The following is an 18852-nucleotide window of genomic DNA, read 5'->3' on the forward strand; positions in this document are numbered from 1 at the left end:
CATGAATGGGCACTTGTGTCAAACCTCCTGGTGAGGAAACGTGTTTGTACATGAAAACACTCGCTGGCTGTATGACTCGCCTTCACCTCTCTGGTCTTTGTGTGTGTTACCTGTGTTGCAGAAGACTCCAGTGTACGCCGACAGGCCGCAGTCGCAGTGGAAGCCGTTGACTCTCTCCACACAGCGGCCCCGGTTCTGGCAGAACGAGCCGTAGCTGCTGCAGTGACCCGGACAGCCGGGTCGGACCCCAGGTGTGATCCTGGCCCGCTCCTCCAGGTCCAGGGTGACGCCGTTCAGCTGCAGAGAGCGAATGCAGCCCCGGAAGCCCTTCTGCCTGGACGCTGTGCCTCCTGCAAACATAGAAACATTGCATGGCGTATTATTATTTTTGCATGACAACTTTGCTCTACTGTCCCAAAAATCAGCATCAGAACCTGAAGGAATCACAGCTAACACACCCCGAACAAAGATGAAACACACATTAATTTGTGTGTCAACAAGTCTGTATGTTTTCTTTCTCCCCGGTTGTTCATTTCTCCTCCTCGTCATCTACAGTGAATCCACACGTCGCCTCTGCTCCCCCGCCAGCTTCTGACTGTCGGCGCTCTTCTTATAAAGTGACACAACGATGAAACGCCAATGAGGCAACGAGCTGGAGGTGGAAAACTGAATCAGGGGCACAACTTTCATCGGCTGTCTCGCGGTCCGTCCGTGCAGCATCATTCAAACTGTCTGAATGCCTCGCCGAGCTGCTGTCAGGCCGGGTGTCTGGTCATGGTGTCGGCTTTCTGTGTGCAGCAGAAAGGTTTTCTTGCACTCCATCACCTTTCCATGCACCGACTCCACCCCGAGTGCAATTCTTCAGATTTTTTACAACAGCTACATACCTGAGGAAACTGTGTCAAGAATGTCCACCTTTTGCACACACGTAAACTGAAAGCACTTATATGAAATGGCACAACAAAAGTAACAAACCCGACCGTCATTTCTACACAAATCAGGGATCGACAGACGCAGACCGGCACTTTGCTCTCAGCTGTCGACTTCCTACGTTTACAGCAGCACCATCGGCTTTTCAAACGAATTAAATCGCGGCGTTCTGCCTGGTCCCTCGCAACGCGCTGATACAAAACTGTAAATTACTCATGCAGGTTTCACAAAAGTGCTTTTGTGAGTGAATCTCTGCACTCAGAGAACCAAGGTTACAATCTAACCAAGCAGTGTTCTTCTCAATGACAGCTGGTTGTGGTAAGACAAAGACAGGAGCCAACAAAGGCTGCGGGGGAAAATAGACTGCTCGCAAGTAAACATGGATGTGAACAATGTAGGATTTACAATATTTCAGCAAATGGAAGAAAATGCATTCGGTACATTTCTGCAATGATCAGGGATTGAAAGTGTTTTTGTCCTCAGAGTTCAGATGTGCCGGCGCTACGCTGTCAGCCTTCAAAGCTGACAACTCGCGACTCGTTCAGCAGCAGCAGCTTTTCTCTTCAATAAATCACAGAGCTCGGCTTAGTCCCTCTTTTATGCGCTCTGTGAATGCTGTAAATCACAGAACTGGGTAGACTTCACAAAAGCAACTACAGTGCCGAGTTTGAGAAATGTCACAGAAGAGAAGAATACTTTAATTAAGCTCAGAGTTACAATATACCAGAAGCTGATCCTCAAAACATTTTGACCACATCTTGTTAACTTATTTGACGTGTTCCTGACAAAGATCAGATATCAAGAGTGGGATTTGGAGCAGAGTAGAAGATTAGAGCTCCAAATCCTCATTGTGCATCTTCAGTGATCAGTGTTTTGGTATATATACAAAAACCTTTTGAGCTAGAAGGTAAAATTGTTGGGATTTTATACAAAACGATATAAATAATGAGGCTGCTGAACAGGGAACCACTTTGAGTCTGCATTCAGGCATTTGTAACCGTTTCCAGCTGTGTTTGTGGAGACAGAACCAGATGTTTTTGAAGGAGACATCAGTACATTTTGCAACAAACAGGAAATCGTCATGATTTGGCTTAAAAATCTCTAACTGCAGGTTGTTTCAGAGCCTAAATCTAAAGAAACTTGCAGCGTTAGCTAAGTACGCTTAACCATAAATAAGTTAACGATTCTCTCCGCTGATTGGGTTTGGGAGAGACGGCAGTTTCCGATAAAGCCACCAATGATTGACTGCTGCTCTGGCATGATGTTGTGTAGAAACGCAGGACTAGTGACTGTTTCAGCTGAAACATCCAGCTGTTCTGCCTCAGCTCAGACAAACACGATGAATTAAAAAACAAAGTTCTGGGAGGAATCACGTCTGGGAAGGTAAGATCATTTATAAAAAGGCATAATAAGGGATCTGTGGACTTAATGATTAAAAGCAAAGATCAAAGAAGCCAAAACTCTGACCAAACGAGCAGAGCCATCAATGAGACCTTCAGGATCAGCGCGAATTTCAACCTCAGCTCTAACTATAATGATTACAGCCGCTCCACTCGAGGTCCTGCTGCGAGAGCATGCTGATGGAGCAAACGGAACAAGAGCGAATGGAAAAACAATTAGTTAAATTGAGATCAAGAACATCATCAAAGGCAAAGCGAGCGGCTCGAAACACAAAGGACCTCGACCTGCCGGCTCAGAAAAATAATGTGAGGAGTTTCAGAAAGCGTTTACACAACGAAACACAGACCAGACACAATGACCAGAGAGCAGATTAATGCTGCGACTAATACAGTTAATCTAAAGTCGTCATCGTCAAGATCTCACTGCAAAACAAGACGCTGCAATCAAGCTGAGCAGAACTTCATCCTCATTTCAACTTGACTCACTTTTGGTTCCAGGAGCTTTTCTCAGTTTGCCAATATTAACATCTTAATATGCTAAATGTTATACTTGCTCAATCTCAGTTTGTCAGCACTGTCATTGTGAGCCGTGTTAGCATTTAGCATTAAGCATCACAGAGTCACAGAGCTGCTGGTGTGATTTCAGACTCTGTCGAGGAAAATTCTCCAAACCAGAATGTCTTGAATGACCTTCCACATTATTTGCACTCCTCCTCTTGGCTATGCACTGCTCCTACAGCTAACATCCAGCCAGAGGAAAATGAAATGGAAAAGCTTGGACTCAGGTTGATCAAACAAGGATCAGGTTCACGCAGGATGAGAAGTGGATCAAACATTCAGCAAGATAAAAAATTTAAATACAACAGAATTATTTCCTGAGTGTATTCATGCTTCATGTATACATGTTTATATGCCTCGACACCTGTGGATGCCGTCTTGTGCGGAGTAACGACAATAAAATCACCTTGAACCCCGAACCCGTCTAATAACAGCAGGTTTTTTATTCAAACTAAATGGAATTACCGCGTCCTCCGGCACAACTCGCAGGATGCAGAGCAATAATCTCTCAACATACCAGCCGACACTGAGGCCGATGCAGCGCCAATAAAACTACGGCTTATCTTTCCAGACCAGGCAACACAACAAGTAATGCAGAATGCTGCTCGCAATGAATGCAAAAGTCCTCCAATTGAAACTGCTGCGTGTGGATATTTTACACCTGCACATATCAGGGCAAGAACCAGCCAATCCTATGGTTTATAAATCCACGCGCGGCCATAAAAATGGGTTATTAATCTAAACAATGTGATTCGCCGCCTTATAAATCTGTACAAGGAATAATTAAGGCTCGTAAATACTTATGGATTCACAGAGGAGAGCGGCACTGTATTATTTATTCACGCAACTAATACGACGGACTAATAAATCTGCGGTGGGCTCATAAATGTGCATGTGATAACACAGAATGACTATTCAAGAAAATGCATACATGGATTAAGAATCCGAACAAAAGTAAACATTTCTCCACATGAATTTCTCGCAGGCAGGATTACAGCTCATACAGCCGTGCTGCGGCTCATGATTGCACACAAACTGAGCTGTTAGTAATGATTATTTATGAATATATTGTGGACTTGTGCACATTTACATTTCATGAAAACAGCCAATTCCCCCCCGAACGGCTTTCTCAAGGTCACTAAAACAGGAAACAGATTATGAATGTTTTTATATTGATGAAGATGAAACATCTGTTACTAAACTCTTCTGGGAAAGAATGCCGTCATAACTACATTAGACTCATACTAGTGGACTGTACTTGTTATTCAGAGGTAAACATACGCGGGCTGCTGCTTGTTGGTGACCTCAGAGCGGATTATCAGCTAAACACACTCAGCCAATCAACATCCAGCTCCCGTCTCTCCGCTGCCTTCATCCAGTCTCGTCGCTGTGTGCCGGTTTGTTTTCCCTCCACAGTTTGTGTTGACTGACATGAAGTGACACACGTAATATTTGCAGAATGATAAAACCTGATAATAACTGATGGATTTTCTTTGTGTGTGTGTGTGTGTGTGTGAAGGGTCACACACAGAATCTGAGCTGATGAAGATAAACACGGCTGCAGGACCGATGGATCTCGTATCAGAGACGATTAATCACACGACGGCTTAATGAATCAATTAGAAACCCTCGCTGCAAAGAAACCACATCACACACTACACTTTATATTACCGCTCCCTGATGCGCGCTTTATTTATTAACCAGGATTATTTTCAGTGGTCACAAACCGCCGACTCAGCACTTTTATATACTCAATACTGCTGAGCAGCTGATGGCGTTCGGCCAACAGCAGTTTAGTGTTTTGAAACTGAATATTTCTTGTAGACTTTGTAGGAAGAGGATTGTCTCGGGGATTGGATCTCAGTATATGAAGAATTCACACAGTCGGGCTAGAAGGCCCGTAGAATAGATATTTAGAATCAGCATCTTTTTACATCCATTACAGCTGAGCCGACATTAAAACAGCAACAAAAAGTTGTTTTTTTTTGTTTTTTTTTAGCTCCGTCTGAGGATTTAATCCCAGTCTGATGGTAATCTGTAGGATCACATCCTGAACTAACGGCTAATGATCTCTAAAATTCCGGATCCCCTGCGTAAGTGTGTGAAAATGGCTTTTCTGCACTTGGAGACACTGGATGGAAATTAGTCAAACAGTGACGCACGTGTGAAACAACCAGTCACTCACTGATAATTCACTGCAGTTCATATCTGCGAGTGTTGATTGGTTGGATGTACTGTGAAGTTCTGTAAGACTAGTGGATGTTTTCAGGAGTATTACCTCATTTTGTTGTTAGCACTTCACGGCGATTTGGGTCAGATTACTGTAATTCCACTTAATTACAATCTAAATGATTCAATTACAGTCACTAAAGTTAAAAAAAGGCTCATTACTTATTGGACAGATGACAAAATTCCAGCACCATTCAAACTTTCAGCGACATGAACTTGATTTTCATTATCAATTTGTTTCTAATACAAATGGGAGAAACTATATTTCATTGAATATGTTTATTTATTTAACAACTAGTGTGGCAGATCTTGGCTAACGTGCACATCAAACATCATATGGGTGTTATAACAAATCCTACAATGTCACCCGGCGTCAAAAGCTGTATGATCCTGAAATTATTAACTATTTAATTTTTCATAATCTGAGCACGACAGATAGATTAACATGTTTCACTGCAGGTCAGTCAGTCGACGAATCCTTCTATTTTTGCATTTTAGCAACAGAAAACAATCATTTGTTTTGGCCTGCGACCAATAATTGGGTTTCAGTTCTCCCCTGGTTTAATATAAGTGAAGCTCACAGGTAGGATCAGTCGTCGTTGCTGCCCTCTGGTGGCTCGGAGTATTAACAGGTTCCACCACTACACTGATAATAAGCACAATTATTGATCAAATGTGACGGTTGTCTTGTCCCAGTTGTAAACTAATACAGCTGTACTTTCCCTTGTGATGCAGTAATTGTTGAAGTACTTCCATTACTTTGGAGAAAAGTAACTTCCAGTAACTTGAAGTGAAGCAGGCAGGACAGAGATGGTAGATGAAAAACACTGAGGGTTTCAAATTCTTACAAAAATTGTCCCTGCGACTTGAGAAGTTTTTCCTGCTGCGAGGCACTAAAATAAAAAATGTACTGACTAAAAGTTTCTGTGATCAAGCTGCTGACTTGAGGAGCTGCAGAGACTGAAACACTGAACTGCTGCTTCTCTGGAGAACGAAGAGGATACGAGACACGAGGCTAAGTGTGTTTTTTAACTCGGTGCCTGAGAGACGTGGAGCGGCAGAAAGAGACTGTCGCTTCGGTCCCACCGGACCCGAGAAGGAGCCTTGAACCCGGCAGCACCGAGACTAATGAGGCCAAAATTCACACAGAGAACAGCAAAGCAACACAACAATCTGACTGTGGAGAGATTCTGTCTCCGTGCTCAGCATAAAAACAAAAAAAAAAAAACCCCAAAGATCATCTCGTCCTCACCGATGAACAGCTGGCTGTTGAGCTGCAGGTGGAAGTGTCCGTCGGCTGGAGCCTCCTGCGTGGCGGCAGGAAGCTCGTCCAGTCGGAGCGACGCCTCCTTGACGTTCCGCTCGGCTCGGACTCGGTGCCAGCGGTTGTCGTTCAGCGGGACGCTCGACTCCACGTGAACCTCCAGCGGGCCGTTACCCACGTCGAAGGAGAAAACCACCTGAGTGGAGGCTGATGGAGATACAGAGGGGTTAGCAAGGAGGGTGAGTGATGTAGATGACAGAAGGTGAAAGTGGGTCAAAAGAAAAATAGAAAGAAATCGCTGAATTCCCACCATCTGCTTCATCAAACAAAACCTCAGACAAAGACTCGGCTGCCTGATGAAGCAGACGCAATTCAATGTGTTTTTTTTTAAAAAATCCACAACAAATCAAACCGACAATACAGTCCTTTTATTAAACCGCTACAACAGAAGATTAATTCTTTTGCCTCCGCAGAACCAAATTTTAATCAAGGAAATAAATCCAGTCCTGCCAATCAACCAAAACCAATTTTCGTCTTGAATTAATCAATACAAGATCAACAAAGGGACAGTTGTGTCAAACTCAAGCAAAATGGAGATTTAATACTGATCTTATTCATAGTTTGCGCCTTCTTTTGGACAAATAATGAATATTTTTAAAGTCCTGCCACTAAATTAACCAGCGCTGACATGAATGAGGACGTGAGGCTGAAGGAGGAATCTGTATTTTTACATAAAGAGCTGGTACAAGTCTTCACTGTCGAGCTGCACGTTTCCACACAGCTCCTGCTCTCCGTCTCAGACCTGCCAATACCACACGTGGGAATAGAGAACAGGAGCGTTAACAAGCAGGTACTGTTGGACTCGAGTGTATAGAGACCAAAACAAAGCAGATGTGGGGGGGGGGGTGTGTGTGTGTAGGGCTCCCTGGAATGTGGTTTAATTACTCTTTCACAGCAAAAACAACGAGCACAAAAGCCAACAGGGCTTCTAACTACAGCAGCCCGGGTACAGTTCTCCAAGGATCACAACAAACAAAAGACTACGGGGTCTGGCAGGAAGGCGTGTGCCGATTACGTGGAAGAACTCACAATGTGAAAGGAAAAATGCGACGCAGCCAACCTCCCAGGTAGAAGCAGGTGCTGATTCTATTCTGGGCCTCCGGGCCTCCGCTGGTACATTTAATCAGGTCGCTGCACGTGTACAGTTTTAAAATAGTTGGACTAAACTTGAGAATTAACATTTTATCCGTCTTTCTATTTATACTCCACCACGTTAGAGGGGGATGTTTTAGTCTCTACTTCACTGTTTCCATATGAACACTGTAGTTAGACGACATATACTCTAAATATAATAAATGATTATCAGTAAAATATGAAGTATTTATACAGATTAAACTGATACAGACACAAACAAGCCTTTACAGCAGTAACATGCTGCTTACATGTGCAGGTACAGTATATGTACAGTCCATGACTTTCATGTTGTATTGTCCAAAATGAGTTCAGTTGCATTGTGGGAAATGTAGGAACCAGGTTTTTAAAGTCCACTGCTCTGTGTTGTGCTCCTGTTGGAGTCACTACGGACGGTTTCAAAACAAATCGAAACAGACGAACCATTCAACGTTTTTCATTCAGCGCACTTTTCGTCCTTTTTTCAAAACCTGCTGCCTACATTACCCACAATGCAACTTAACTTCTGAGTGACATCACTGGAGGCAATTTATCAGACGCTGTAGCACTCCGCAAGACTCATTAACACACTTTAATGTATAGAATTGGTGGAGTAGCCCTTTAAAATCCTACTCGAAATGTAAATTTTGGGATGAGATCTCCAGACTTTTACATTTCTGTGGGGAACATTTTCATTTATGACGGACAACTTCACTCCTTTTTGTACTTTATTTTTGTAAAATTGCAACAAGTATCTGAAATATTTGTATTTTTTGGCAGCAGGTCTTGATGTGTTGTTGCACAACATCGGTGGTGAATCTTAAGACGATCTTCATCTTCAACATGAAACACACACGAGCAGTGGTGCATATTCTTTCCTTTTGAGATCCTTTATTCACAAACCAAACAACTAAACCAAAGTGCAGGAATGTCTGCACTTAATCATTTGACCGTGTCCTTACGAGATGCAATCAATAAGACCTGAGAAGTGTGAATAACATTATTGTGCCTGTTGTGCAGGACGTCCATGTTGGACAAGTGACAGTTCTGGAGATGAATCACTTTGAGTGATACTGAATGTGAACTGAAAACGATGCAGACCACTCAGTTTGCTTTAAACCTCAACAACAGTGATATAAAAACCCAAACAAGCGAGTGAAGCCATAAAGTTTCTCTCTGAGCAACAATCAGGACGGCGGCCGGCTCCTCGGGCCTGATGCTCAGTTCTGAATGTGTCCACTCCTCCCCAGTCGTCTGCTTCACTCTCTCTCTCCATTCTCTCCTCCAACAGCAAAAGATTTACGAGAGCAAAGGCGAAGCAAACCCTCATCCTTCATGTTGCGCTGGTGGAAGGTGAGGACGTATTACTGTGGGAGCCCAGGACAAGATGAAACAATAAACCCCCAGCATCCTGCGGTAACTTCATTTTTGAAATTGTCCTCAGACTCCGCAGCCCACAGTGTTGCAAAACGATCCGAGGAAACCGACAACAGAGGATCGGTATTCAGAGCTTGGAACAACCACGCAGACAATGATTTCCCCGAGGAGAGAGAGGCGACAGTGTCCCCCGTATTAGATTCTCTTTGTCCCTTCAAATCTCATTTCGAAAAAACAAATTCCTCCGAAAACAACCAAAGAACGGCAAAGTAAACCAAACTAAAAAAAAGGTTAAGTGAAGTAAAACAGCGTCAAAAGGACTTCTTATAATGGATACAAGGCATCCACAACGCCGTCACACACCACCGCCGCCGATAAACATGGACGTCGTACCAGCCGCCATGACACTGTTGGAACCATATGAGCACAAGGACACCTTGTTGGGTATTACAGCTATATTTTAAATGGCACAGTATATGAAAGGCTATAAACATACATCTCTCACCGGCCACATTTCCATGGCACCCATAAACTAAATAACACCCTGTTGGTTATTGCTGTCATAATCAAAATGACACATTATGGCGCCCATAAATATGTGAATTACATGAGAGACAGGAATTAATGGAGGGTCGCGGCTGAAGCGTCTCCGAGTTCATAAAGCTGTAAAATTAAAAATGAGAGGAGGGGAAAAAAAATTAAAAAATAAAGCTGTTCCCTTTTTTTTTTTTTTTATGGATTTCATCGTGGATGCATTTTGTTTGTGTTGTGAATACAGTAATGTCCCACGAGAGGCCAGAGGACGTGCATTCAGCTGAAGTCTGCTGGAGGTGGTGGGGAAAGGAAATTGATCTGAGAACACAACAAACGATTCAACCTAATGCAGAACAAACACACACGAGAGCAACACAAGCTGCATACAAACCAGCCGCTCAATACGACATTAGACCGCCAGTCATTCAAGTCCCATACAGATCAACACACAGGACCAACATGATCCAAAATTTCTACTTCCACATGAGGGGAAATATCGATATTTTTCATTTTTGGCTCCTTCAATATCACAAGGCTGATTTCAACCTATCAGAGCACATAATGCACGGCGGACGATCGAAGACGGGACAAAACAACTTTAAAGAATAAAAAAGACTGTGGAATGGGGCGAAGTCGGGACGCTTCACCAGCACAAAATGTGGCTATTTGGCTTCCAGTGAATGAGACACAACAAGCAAGGATCTTCGTGGTGTGTTCAGGGACAGCTGGGACAAATCCTACTGTTTGTTTTAGTGTTGCACAGAAATGACCGGCAGAAATATCCTTCAGATGGAGAGTTACTTTTATACTTTGAGTCCATTTCAGCCTGTACTTTATTACTTTTACCAGAGTCTTCTTTTCTACACAAGTATCTTCTACTTGAGTTAAGAATAAGTGGACTTCCACCACCTCTGACAATCATTATCCATTAATGTGTTAAAAGTCTCGCACATATCCCCTTAAACTGTATCTGATCCGGTCTTCATCCAGCAGCTTCTACTCACAGCTCAGTTCGATCCGGATGAAGTCTTTGATGCCCAGGTTCTCCAGGAACACGCCGGAGGAGGCCGTGGTCTTAAAGAGGAAGGAGATGTCGGCGCTCAGCTCTCCGTGGAAGGTGGGGAAGTGGAGGTACGACGTCTCCTTGTCGAAAAACGCGGCGTTCCAGAAGCTCTCTGAGAAAAATCACGAAGAGAGCTCAGTGTCAAGTGGGATCACACATCGCACATTATCACGGACGAGGTTATTCATCTTATGTTCAGTTTGACTCTGGAAGTTGCAGAGACAGGCGACAGAATGAAACGCACCTTTACCTTTTAACAAAATGACGTGTTCGAACACTGGTTGAACATTTGGGATGACGTCAGGGCACAACTCAACAAAATGTGTAACTGAGGTTACAGTTTTAAGACAGTTTAATGTAGAAAAGTTTGACCTTTTCAAAGGAATAGCTCGACTTGGACGAAGCCAAACGACTGTCGCCTTCTGTTTCCTGTCTCTTTTGTCATGCTAAGCTAATCGGTATTTCTGTCGTGCTAATACAGCGGTATCGATCTCATCAGTCATGCAGCGACAGTCATTTCCATACCGAGACGTCTTCTCTCGTCTCAGAAATCGTGTGTAACTAGGCAACTGGAGGACTTGACTTACTGTCTCCATGACAACGGAGCGGCCCCACCCTGTAGGCGGCCTCTGACCCGGGCCGCTGGATGTCACCCAGCACCAGAGACCGGACCGGGAGGCTGTCCTTGTGCGTGAGCAGGCCGGAGTCTTCAGTCCTGGAAAAAAGGAAAAAGAAGAGAATCAACCAACAAACTTCACTCACAAATCCCAAACTACGATGATCTGCATGCAGAAATGTATCTGTGCTTGTGTTTCCCTCTTACATCACTCTTGTGACAGTATTACGTGTCGTAACCAGCTGATGTAAACATTGCATCGTATAGTTGCAATCTCTCCAGGACCTATTTATTCCTCCCACCAAAAAAAAAACCTAAATTATAACCATCTTGACAGTCAGCATCCGTCCCTGGCAGTTTGTGAAACCGCTACTCCAGAAACACAACACCACCTGTCCGTTTGACGCCCACATGCAGCTTCAAGCCCCCGCGAGATAATCCTCCCGTTAGCCTGGTTGCGATAGAGGAGTTGTGTTATAAAAATACATCCAGGACTGGAAGCGAGAAGTGTACACAGCACTTTGTGTGTCTGATGAAATATTGAGGAGAGGCAGCGGCAGCTCCGGTCTGCAAAAATAGAGTCGGCGTTGCGCAAACAGTTTGAAATGGGGGAAAAAGATAGAAGGAAGGAAGTGAAGCAAAGGCAGGATTGTTAACAACATGCAGGAAAGGTTGAAACAGTTTTGTTCTCGCCGCTGCTCGATTTATCCCGGGCGACTTGTTGGCTGCCACAGTTGCAGGTCAAAACTTCTAAATATGCAATTTCTTTACTTTTGATTACGTAAAAATACAACAAATCATCTCCAGCTACATGTTGACATCTTCTGTTATAGGTTGGCGCCACATGAAGGGAATTTTGATTTGTTCTAAAATGCATTAAAAAAACAGTCACAATAACAATTCCTCCCCTTGCTTTTGTTTATGTTGGTTTCTCTTAACCAAAACATCATTCTAGCTTTATCTACAAAATAAAATCCATATTTCGTTGGACGGACCGGCGGCTCCTCTCGTCGATGTTACGTTGCACCTTCCTCCAACACAGCTGTGGCACATTCAGTTGTGCAGATGTTTGTTTTAAAAAAAAAAGAAATGAAGACATACCTCAACACTCTATCAAAACTTTTTGTTATTGTTAGAAATGCCCAACAGTGTAAATCTGAGTGAGTTGGGCCACTGCAGCGGATGGTCCAGCTCGGGGCGCAAAGCTGCTGATGAAGAATTCCTCGGATGCGACTCAGACACAACTCCTCAATTACTAGGTCAAGTTTTAAAGTTTAAATCTATCTAAAGTTTGCCGACTACCCAGACGTAGCAACTGTCAACCAAACGTGACGCAAACCAGTGGATTTCTCTGGGTTTGATCACTGATAGACACATAATGTAAGTGCACAGCTCGACAAAGTTCTATTCTCAAAGGTTCGGTACCACTCCATGCGGTCGGCGTCACAGTTGCAGTAGTGTTGTGGGTCCACACAGTCGCCCTGCAGGCCGCAGGCGCACTGCTGGCTGCCCGGCTGAGCTCCGCCCCAGTACGTCTGGACACGACCGGCACCGGGACCACCGAGCCACCAGCTGAACGGAGAGCCCTCTGAAACACACACACACACACACACACACACACACACACACACACACACACACACACACACACACACAACCAACAACAACAACATGTGTCATACATGTCTTACTGTTCTGTTCAACAGTGAAACGTTTACAGGTTCGGCTGAAATACTGAAGCGGCACACAAACACGATGCATTCAGAGACGAGGCTGAAAAAACAGCAACATGAAACTTTCCCACCTCCTCTGGGGACAAAGCTGCAGAGTAACTCTTGGCTCTCACAATCAGAACTGAAAATATATGGAGGCGCAGAAATAAAAAAAAAAAAAAAGTCTTCTGTTGGGAGTTGGAGCATCATTAAAATGAGAACGTTGTGAGTTTGGGGTGAGAACAGGTCGATCCGTCCCTCATTACAAAAAAAAAATAAAAAATCAATAACATCCCTCTAAATCGCTTTTTTAATGTATTTTACTGGAACATCTCCTGCACAACAACAACATCAGTATGTACATAAATACTGCTTATAGATGTTTTCCTTTCAGCACATACTGTTCACGACTTGTCATTAGATGATCGGACTGAAGTTTGATCGACAATAACGAATGGTTATAAGCCACTGAAAGCCCAGAAAGTAAAACCCTCCCTCCACACATCATCTGTTTCTTCCCCTCTCCTTGTTTTCCTTCCAACTGTAACCAGACTGAAGACACAGGCCTTAGATTATAACGCTTAAAACAAATGTTGAGTTTAGCAAAATGCAAATATAAACATTTGTTCTTGTTTTCTTAGAAAATCTCGGGCAATTAATGACTTTGTCAGCTCGACGCAGACGGAGAGAAACATACAGACGAACTAAATGGGACTTAAAGAAGGCGAATGTTTAAACAAAATCGCACACAATCCATTAATCCGGCTGACTGGTGAAGAGGAAGGAAATCCTCGGAGGATGAATGAGTCTGAAGCAACGAGCGTAACAATCGTTTTGTTTCATCTGGCGGTGAAAGAAAGATGTGTGGAGCCGCAGGGAGCCGAGATCGTTTCATATCGCAGCTTTTGTTTTTATAAAACAAAACAAAAGATAAACGCCTCATAACTCACCCTGACACAACTTTAATGCAAAGATTGGACGCACATATTTGTCTTTCGTGTTGTGCATTCTGTGTTTACAACTTGAATGAATCAAAGAAAGAAGAAGTTTTTCAATTTGTTTTGGCCTCGTTTAATCTGAGTTAAAGTAAAACCTACATAAACAGTCAGTTACCCTGACACAGGACGGTAACAGAGCTGAACAGGAACCAATCAGGCTTCACCTGGAGTGTTGAGGAGGCGGGACCTCCTGCACTGGTAGGACAGCTCCTGCTCGCAGTGCTCCGATTGGCTGATGGCCACCGACAGCTGCTCCTCTTCTGTCGCGTAATCGAAGTGAACCGAATGCTGGTTTCCCAGCGAAGACGGTCGGAGTCTGGTGGCCTCGGTGTTGTTGTGCTGGATCACCATCCACGTGTTCTCCTCTGCAGGGACGGACACAAACGTCACGATGGTGCAAATATAATACACGATGTGGTCAGAGGTTCAAAGATCTGGGAAGTTTATCTCTTTTTTTATTTCTCAGTCTTCACAACCTTTCTGTCTTCCACAGTTTTGTCCTCTTTGTCTACCAATTAAGGAATAATAAATATGAAACTACAAGCGCTGAAAGATGCAGAAGTTTATAAATTGTTCCAGGTACGTGGATGGATTCATTTCCATCACCTCAGGCCCACTTCAACATGGAGCTGTTCTGATTATGAAAATCTGATTAAATCAAATCATTTTATTTTATTTATAGAAATGCTTCTGTGTGTCAATGAGAATTGTGATCAAAAGTTTTGGGGCGAACCGCAGAAGATTTTTCCAGTTTCAAGAGCCGGTCTACAGTTCGGGAATGACGTTCAAACAATCGTGTGTGATTGTGAAATTGTGGTGCTCCATGTTTAGTTTCGTGAGAAACAAATTAACAGATTAACAGAGACGACACATGAAGAAAGAAAGCCACAACAATAGAAGAATCAGCATTATTCAAATTCATACAATTATGTAAATCGAGTCGAGCTCTGACACAGATGGCAAGAAAGATTTATAAGAAGAAAGCCGAGAAAAATAAACTCTACTCTAAACTCTAGCTTTGTAGAAAAAAAAAAGGAGGATGGAAGATTGAAATAGATCAACATCATTCACCATTATGTACAATTAATCATAGAAAATGTAACGTGGTGACACAAGAATGAGAGAGTGTGTGTGTCACCTGTCATGTTGCAGTAGACCAGCTGCGGTCTGATTGGTCCGCTGCCGTCCACGTCGATGTAGAAATGTCCCGACGTGTTGCCGTTGTGTTTGTATGCCTCGCAGGACTGTTCGTACACAGCTGGGAGAGGAGAGAAATAACGAGATCAGCTCCCAACACGAATCACGTCGACATCGGCGACGAGGGGGATGAAGAACGCGCGCTGCAGAGGATTCTGGGTACTGCCTCATATGTATGCATCTCCACTGAATCAACGTCTCATAACCGGGAGTGAAGACAATCATCTCAAGTTTTATTTCTGCAGCAGCGTCCCATAAAGTCAAGATGAGTCCAGCTGGAGAGGACAGTTATGACTGATGGGAGAACAAAGACGCAATAAATAAAACTTCAGACCGTTATCAGCACCTGCATCTTCCTCTCCGCCTCTCCAAAGGTTCCCACACCTGTTTATCTTTCTTCTTCTGCGCAGCCAAAGGCCTTTTATTCATCACAGTCCCTCAGAGTCATTAGAAAAATAAAAAAAGGTTTTCACAGAAACATCAGCAGTGAAGATGAGACCAGAGGTGAACCGTGTGGGGAAACTCAAGGATTTTAACTCGAGGGAATTTGGCGCAGAACCAGTAAATCTCAGCCTATGATTATCCATTCACTGTTTGGCAGTTTAGTCACGGCTACAGTCTCATTAACCTCCATCATATCACTCATTAAACAAACAGGTTTTTTTAATTTTATTTATTTATTTTTTTAATAAATCTTCCACAGTTGCTGAGCCGGGCATCAAATGAAGCTCACAAATTGGTCGCTTGATGTGAAAAATGTTCCCCCGGCTGCAGCCAAGACCCCGAAAAACACCAGGACGAGGCTTTTGTTGTTCAGTCGTAACTCACAATTTGCAGCAGCTACGCTTAAAGGCAGAAAAAAAAACCCCCAACAAAACTGTATAAGTGCTGAACAATATGGCTCCTAAGTGCATCGGTGATTGGCAACCCTGGAATCACAGATTTTCTGCTGTTTTTGAAGTTCAGCTCCGTAAGCCTCTTTGCCACTTGAAGCCGCCAACATGAAAAGTGCCTTAAACACTCTTGACATGAGAGCTGACATGTACATTAAAGTACCAACACAGAGACATTACCAGCAGCCTCCGGGCCGTTCCATTCATCCATTTTTCATGCCGCTTTTTCTTAACGTGCTCCAGCGACATCACTCTTCTATGGCAGAGTCGTATCTTTTGATACTTCTCTTTCTGTGCAACTTGCTGAAATTTTTGCAAAGATAAAAGTGACTGCACATAAAAAGGAAAACTCATCATCGGCCTTTTCTAGCTTTTCTGTTTCTCTCTCACATTGTGCCGCTCACTTCATTGTCATTTCCATTTTATCCATCACAGCTTTGTTGCTATATTCTTTTTTTTTTTTTTACATCAGCCAGCGACCCTTTTCTTGTAGAAATCACCAGTTAGACTCAAAAAGCCACCAGAGTTACTCACTGTCTGGTATAATAAGGGACATATAAAGTCTTAAAGGTCAACAATACAACTGATAAAAAGAATAAATGCAGGGTGGCCAGAATTTGAGTTATATGATCACAGTAGTGACGTCAGACTGAGGCCTCTGCAGAGGAAACAGCAGAAATGTAAACAGGCTGATGTTGCCTCTCACCAGCTGATTTTGGTCTTAGTTAAACTGCAAAAATGACTACAGGCACAAGAAACGACATTAACTGGATCAGCAGCCAGTTCCTGAACCGAATCACACACTGGACTCAATGTCCTGCACTTCGTTCTCCCACCAGCCACACGGAGCAGCTTCCTGCGACTGGTGTGCATCAGAAAAAAACAACTTAACACAAACAATCCAGATTCCCTCGGAGCGTATTTGCCAAACACAACAGCGCATATTATCAAAATCAACTTTTAATAGCTTAATTATGTCATTTGAGCTTATTCCGTGCACATTTCTACACAGTGTCATACCGAGGTTGCGTTTCCACGTTGATTGCTCTGTACCTGATGGGGACTTAATGTAGGAAGCAGCAGGTCACAGAGTGAATGCAGTGGGAGGAACTGTCAACCTGGCCCTGCTGTTCCACGTGTTGCTGTGTGTTTTTATCTGACAGGTGACTTACAGCTGTGGCAGGTGGCGCCGCTGTAGCCGCTGTCGGAGCAGTTGCAGTGGAAGGCGATCCAGGACTGACTGCAGTGGCCGCCGTGTTCACAGCGACTGGGAGAACACCTGAAGGAGACAGGAGAGGTTCATCACAACGAGGAGGACACGGATGCATTGTTAGATATTAGACAGCAGGTTTGAAAAAAAAAAAAAAAAAATCCATTTGCTTGTTTTGGCAGCTCGAACATTTTGGAAACAATTCCGCAGGTTTTGCTGCCAAAAAGCTTTCGATGCGGTCGATGCCGGTAGACGCCTTCCTGTCATTTTGTTCAGGAAAAAAACAAAAAAGGCACCTAAAGCATCTTTTATGTTTCAGCTGAGTCATTTATCCTACAAATGCTTGGCAAACATCGGCTGGAGAGGATCTGGCTGTGAGGATCAAAACCTCGACCTCCTGCGGTTTTTTTCACAGACGGTGACGATCGGCTGAAATTGCCGTCAAACTCTCGCTGTCATCACAAAAGCAAAGTGCGCTTCAGTGTGCACAATTAGTCGGTTACGTAAAGCTTTTTTCATCAAATGGGCGGAATAGCGCTGTGGATTATGTTGATTCAAGCATGTTATTTGTTTCACGGCCAAATGTGTGTAGGAGGGTCAGGAACAATGAAACAAGCAGAGAGATACATATTTCAGTCGCAGTATTTTGAAAAGGTCACATTTTCCATTTAGGCATCGTGTGGTGGGAGGCTGCTGGACTGAAAAAAGAAAAACTCTCCGGAAAGTTAAATCTCTAATGTGCACTGGAAAGACAGTTCAGCTGAGCAACAGAACAAAATCATTTAAATTCCTCACAACTTTATTTCAGTCGATGTCATCGGGAGAAAACTTTCCTTCAAACAGAGGACGGAGAAAATATTCTGAGCTGATTCTAAACCACGTTTTCAGATGTAGGTTCTTGATTAACCCTGATTTTGAGGCGACAGAACATCTAGTTTAAAGACACAGCATCATATCTTGTGTTATAGGACTTTTTAAAGCTTCAAATGTAAACCGAGCCATGAACATGTCGCGTTCACACGCGTCGGGACATTTTCCAGCCCTGTTTGCAGCAACTAACGGAATATTTTTGACTACACGTAAGGACATTTTCCAACAAATCCAGTGGTGACAAAAAAGGATATTTTTGACAAGATGTTGGGACGTTTCCAATCATACTTGTGCTGACGAAACCAGGAATTCTCAGCAAAATAATCATGTTTTCCTGCCCTCAACCAAGTTGGTCTAAACCTGACCAGACCGTATGTACAGCACTATCAACATATAAAATTAAAATTATAACTTGACCACATATCTGTAATTTTCTGTGCTGTTCTTGACCTGTAGGCCTCAGAATCGTTGATAAATATTACATTATATTGCATGCGATGTGTTTCAACCCGTCTTTATATCGATCCTGCCTCGACGTCTTTTGAAATCTGTGTTTTCTTCTTGTATCTGACTCAGAAAACAACATTTTGTGTGTTGCTTTCATGGCCGGTTCCTTCGTTTTTTACTCTTTGTCACACACACAAACGTAAAAAAAAAAACCCCATAATAACTAACTCCAGTCCAATTCCACTGCATCGTAATATCAAAGAAACGCATGTTGTGAGCATTAAATGTGAATGTATGTGACGACATTTGGAGTGTGTGTGTGTGTGTGTGTGTGTGTGTGAGAAAACAGACGACTGCACAGAATCTGCAGCCTGTAGATAAAAA

At 43.3% G+C, this 18852-nt stretch overlaps 1 protein-coding gene across 3 annotated transcripts in view; it reads right to left on the reverse strand.

The window, feature by feature from the left end:
- Nucleotides 1-18852, reverse strand: part of LOC119010717 (contactin-associated protein-like 4) — a 105448-nt gene that overhangs the window by 15211 nt on the left and 71385 nt on the right. For all 3 annotated transcript variants that reach the window (XM_037083094.1, XM_037083093.1, XM_037083095.1), the window contains exons 11-18: nt 17114-17220; nt 14990-15109; nt 14016-14216; nt 12567-12729; nt 11113-11240; nt 10467-10637; nt 6370-6588; nt 111-350 (exon numbers count right to left, since the gene is read on the reverse strand). In XM_037083094.1, the coding sequence (XP_036938989.1) occupies nt 111-350; nt 6370-6588; nt 10467-10637; nt 11113-11240; nt 12567-12729; nt 14016-14216; nt 14990-15109; nt 17114-17220 (1349 nt within the window). The remainder of the gene's footprint in view (nt 1-110; nt 351-6369; nt 6589-10466; nt 10638-11112; nt 11241-12566; nt 12730-14015; nt 14217-14989; nt 15110-17113; nt 17221-18852) is intronic.

The sequence above is a fragment of the Acanthopagrus latus genome, chromosome 21, assembly GCF_904848185.1.
Source record: "Acanthopagrus latus isolate v.2019 chromosome 21, fAcaLat1.1, whole genome shotgun sequence".
NCBI lineage: Eukaryota > Metazoa > Chordata > Actinopteri > Spariformes > Sparidae > Acanthopagrus > Acanthopagrus latus.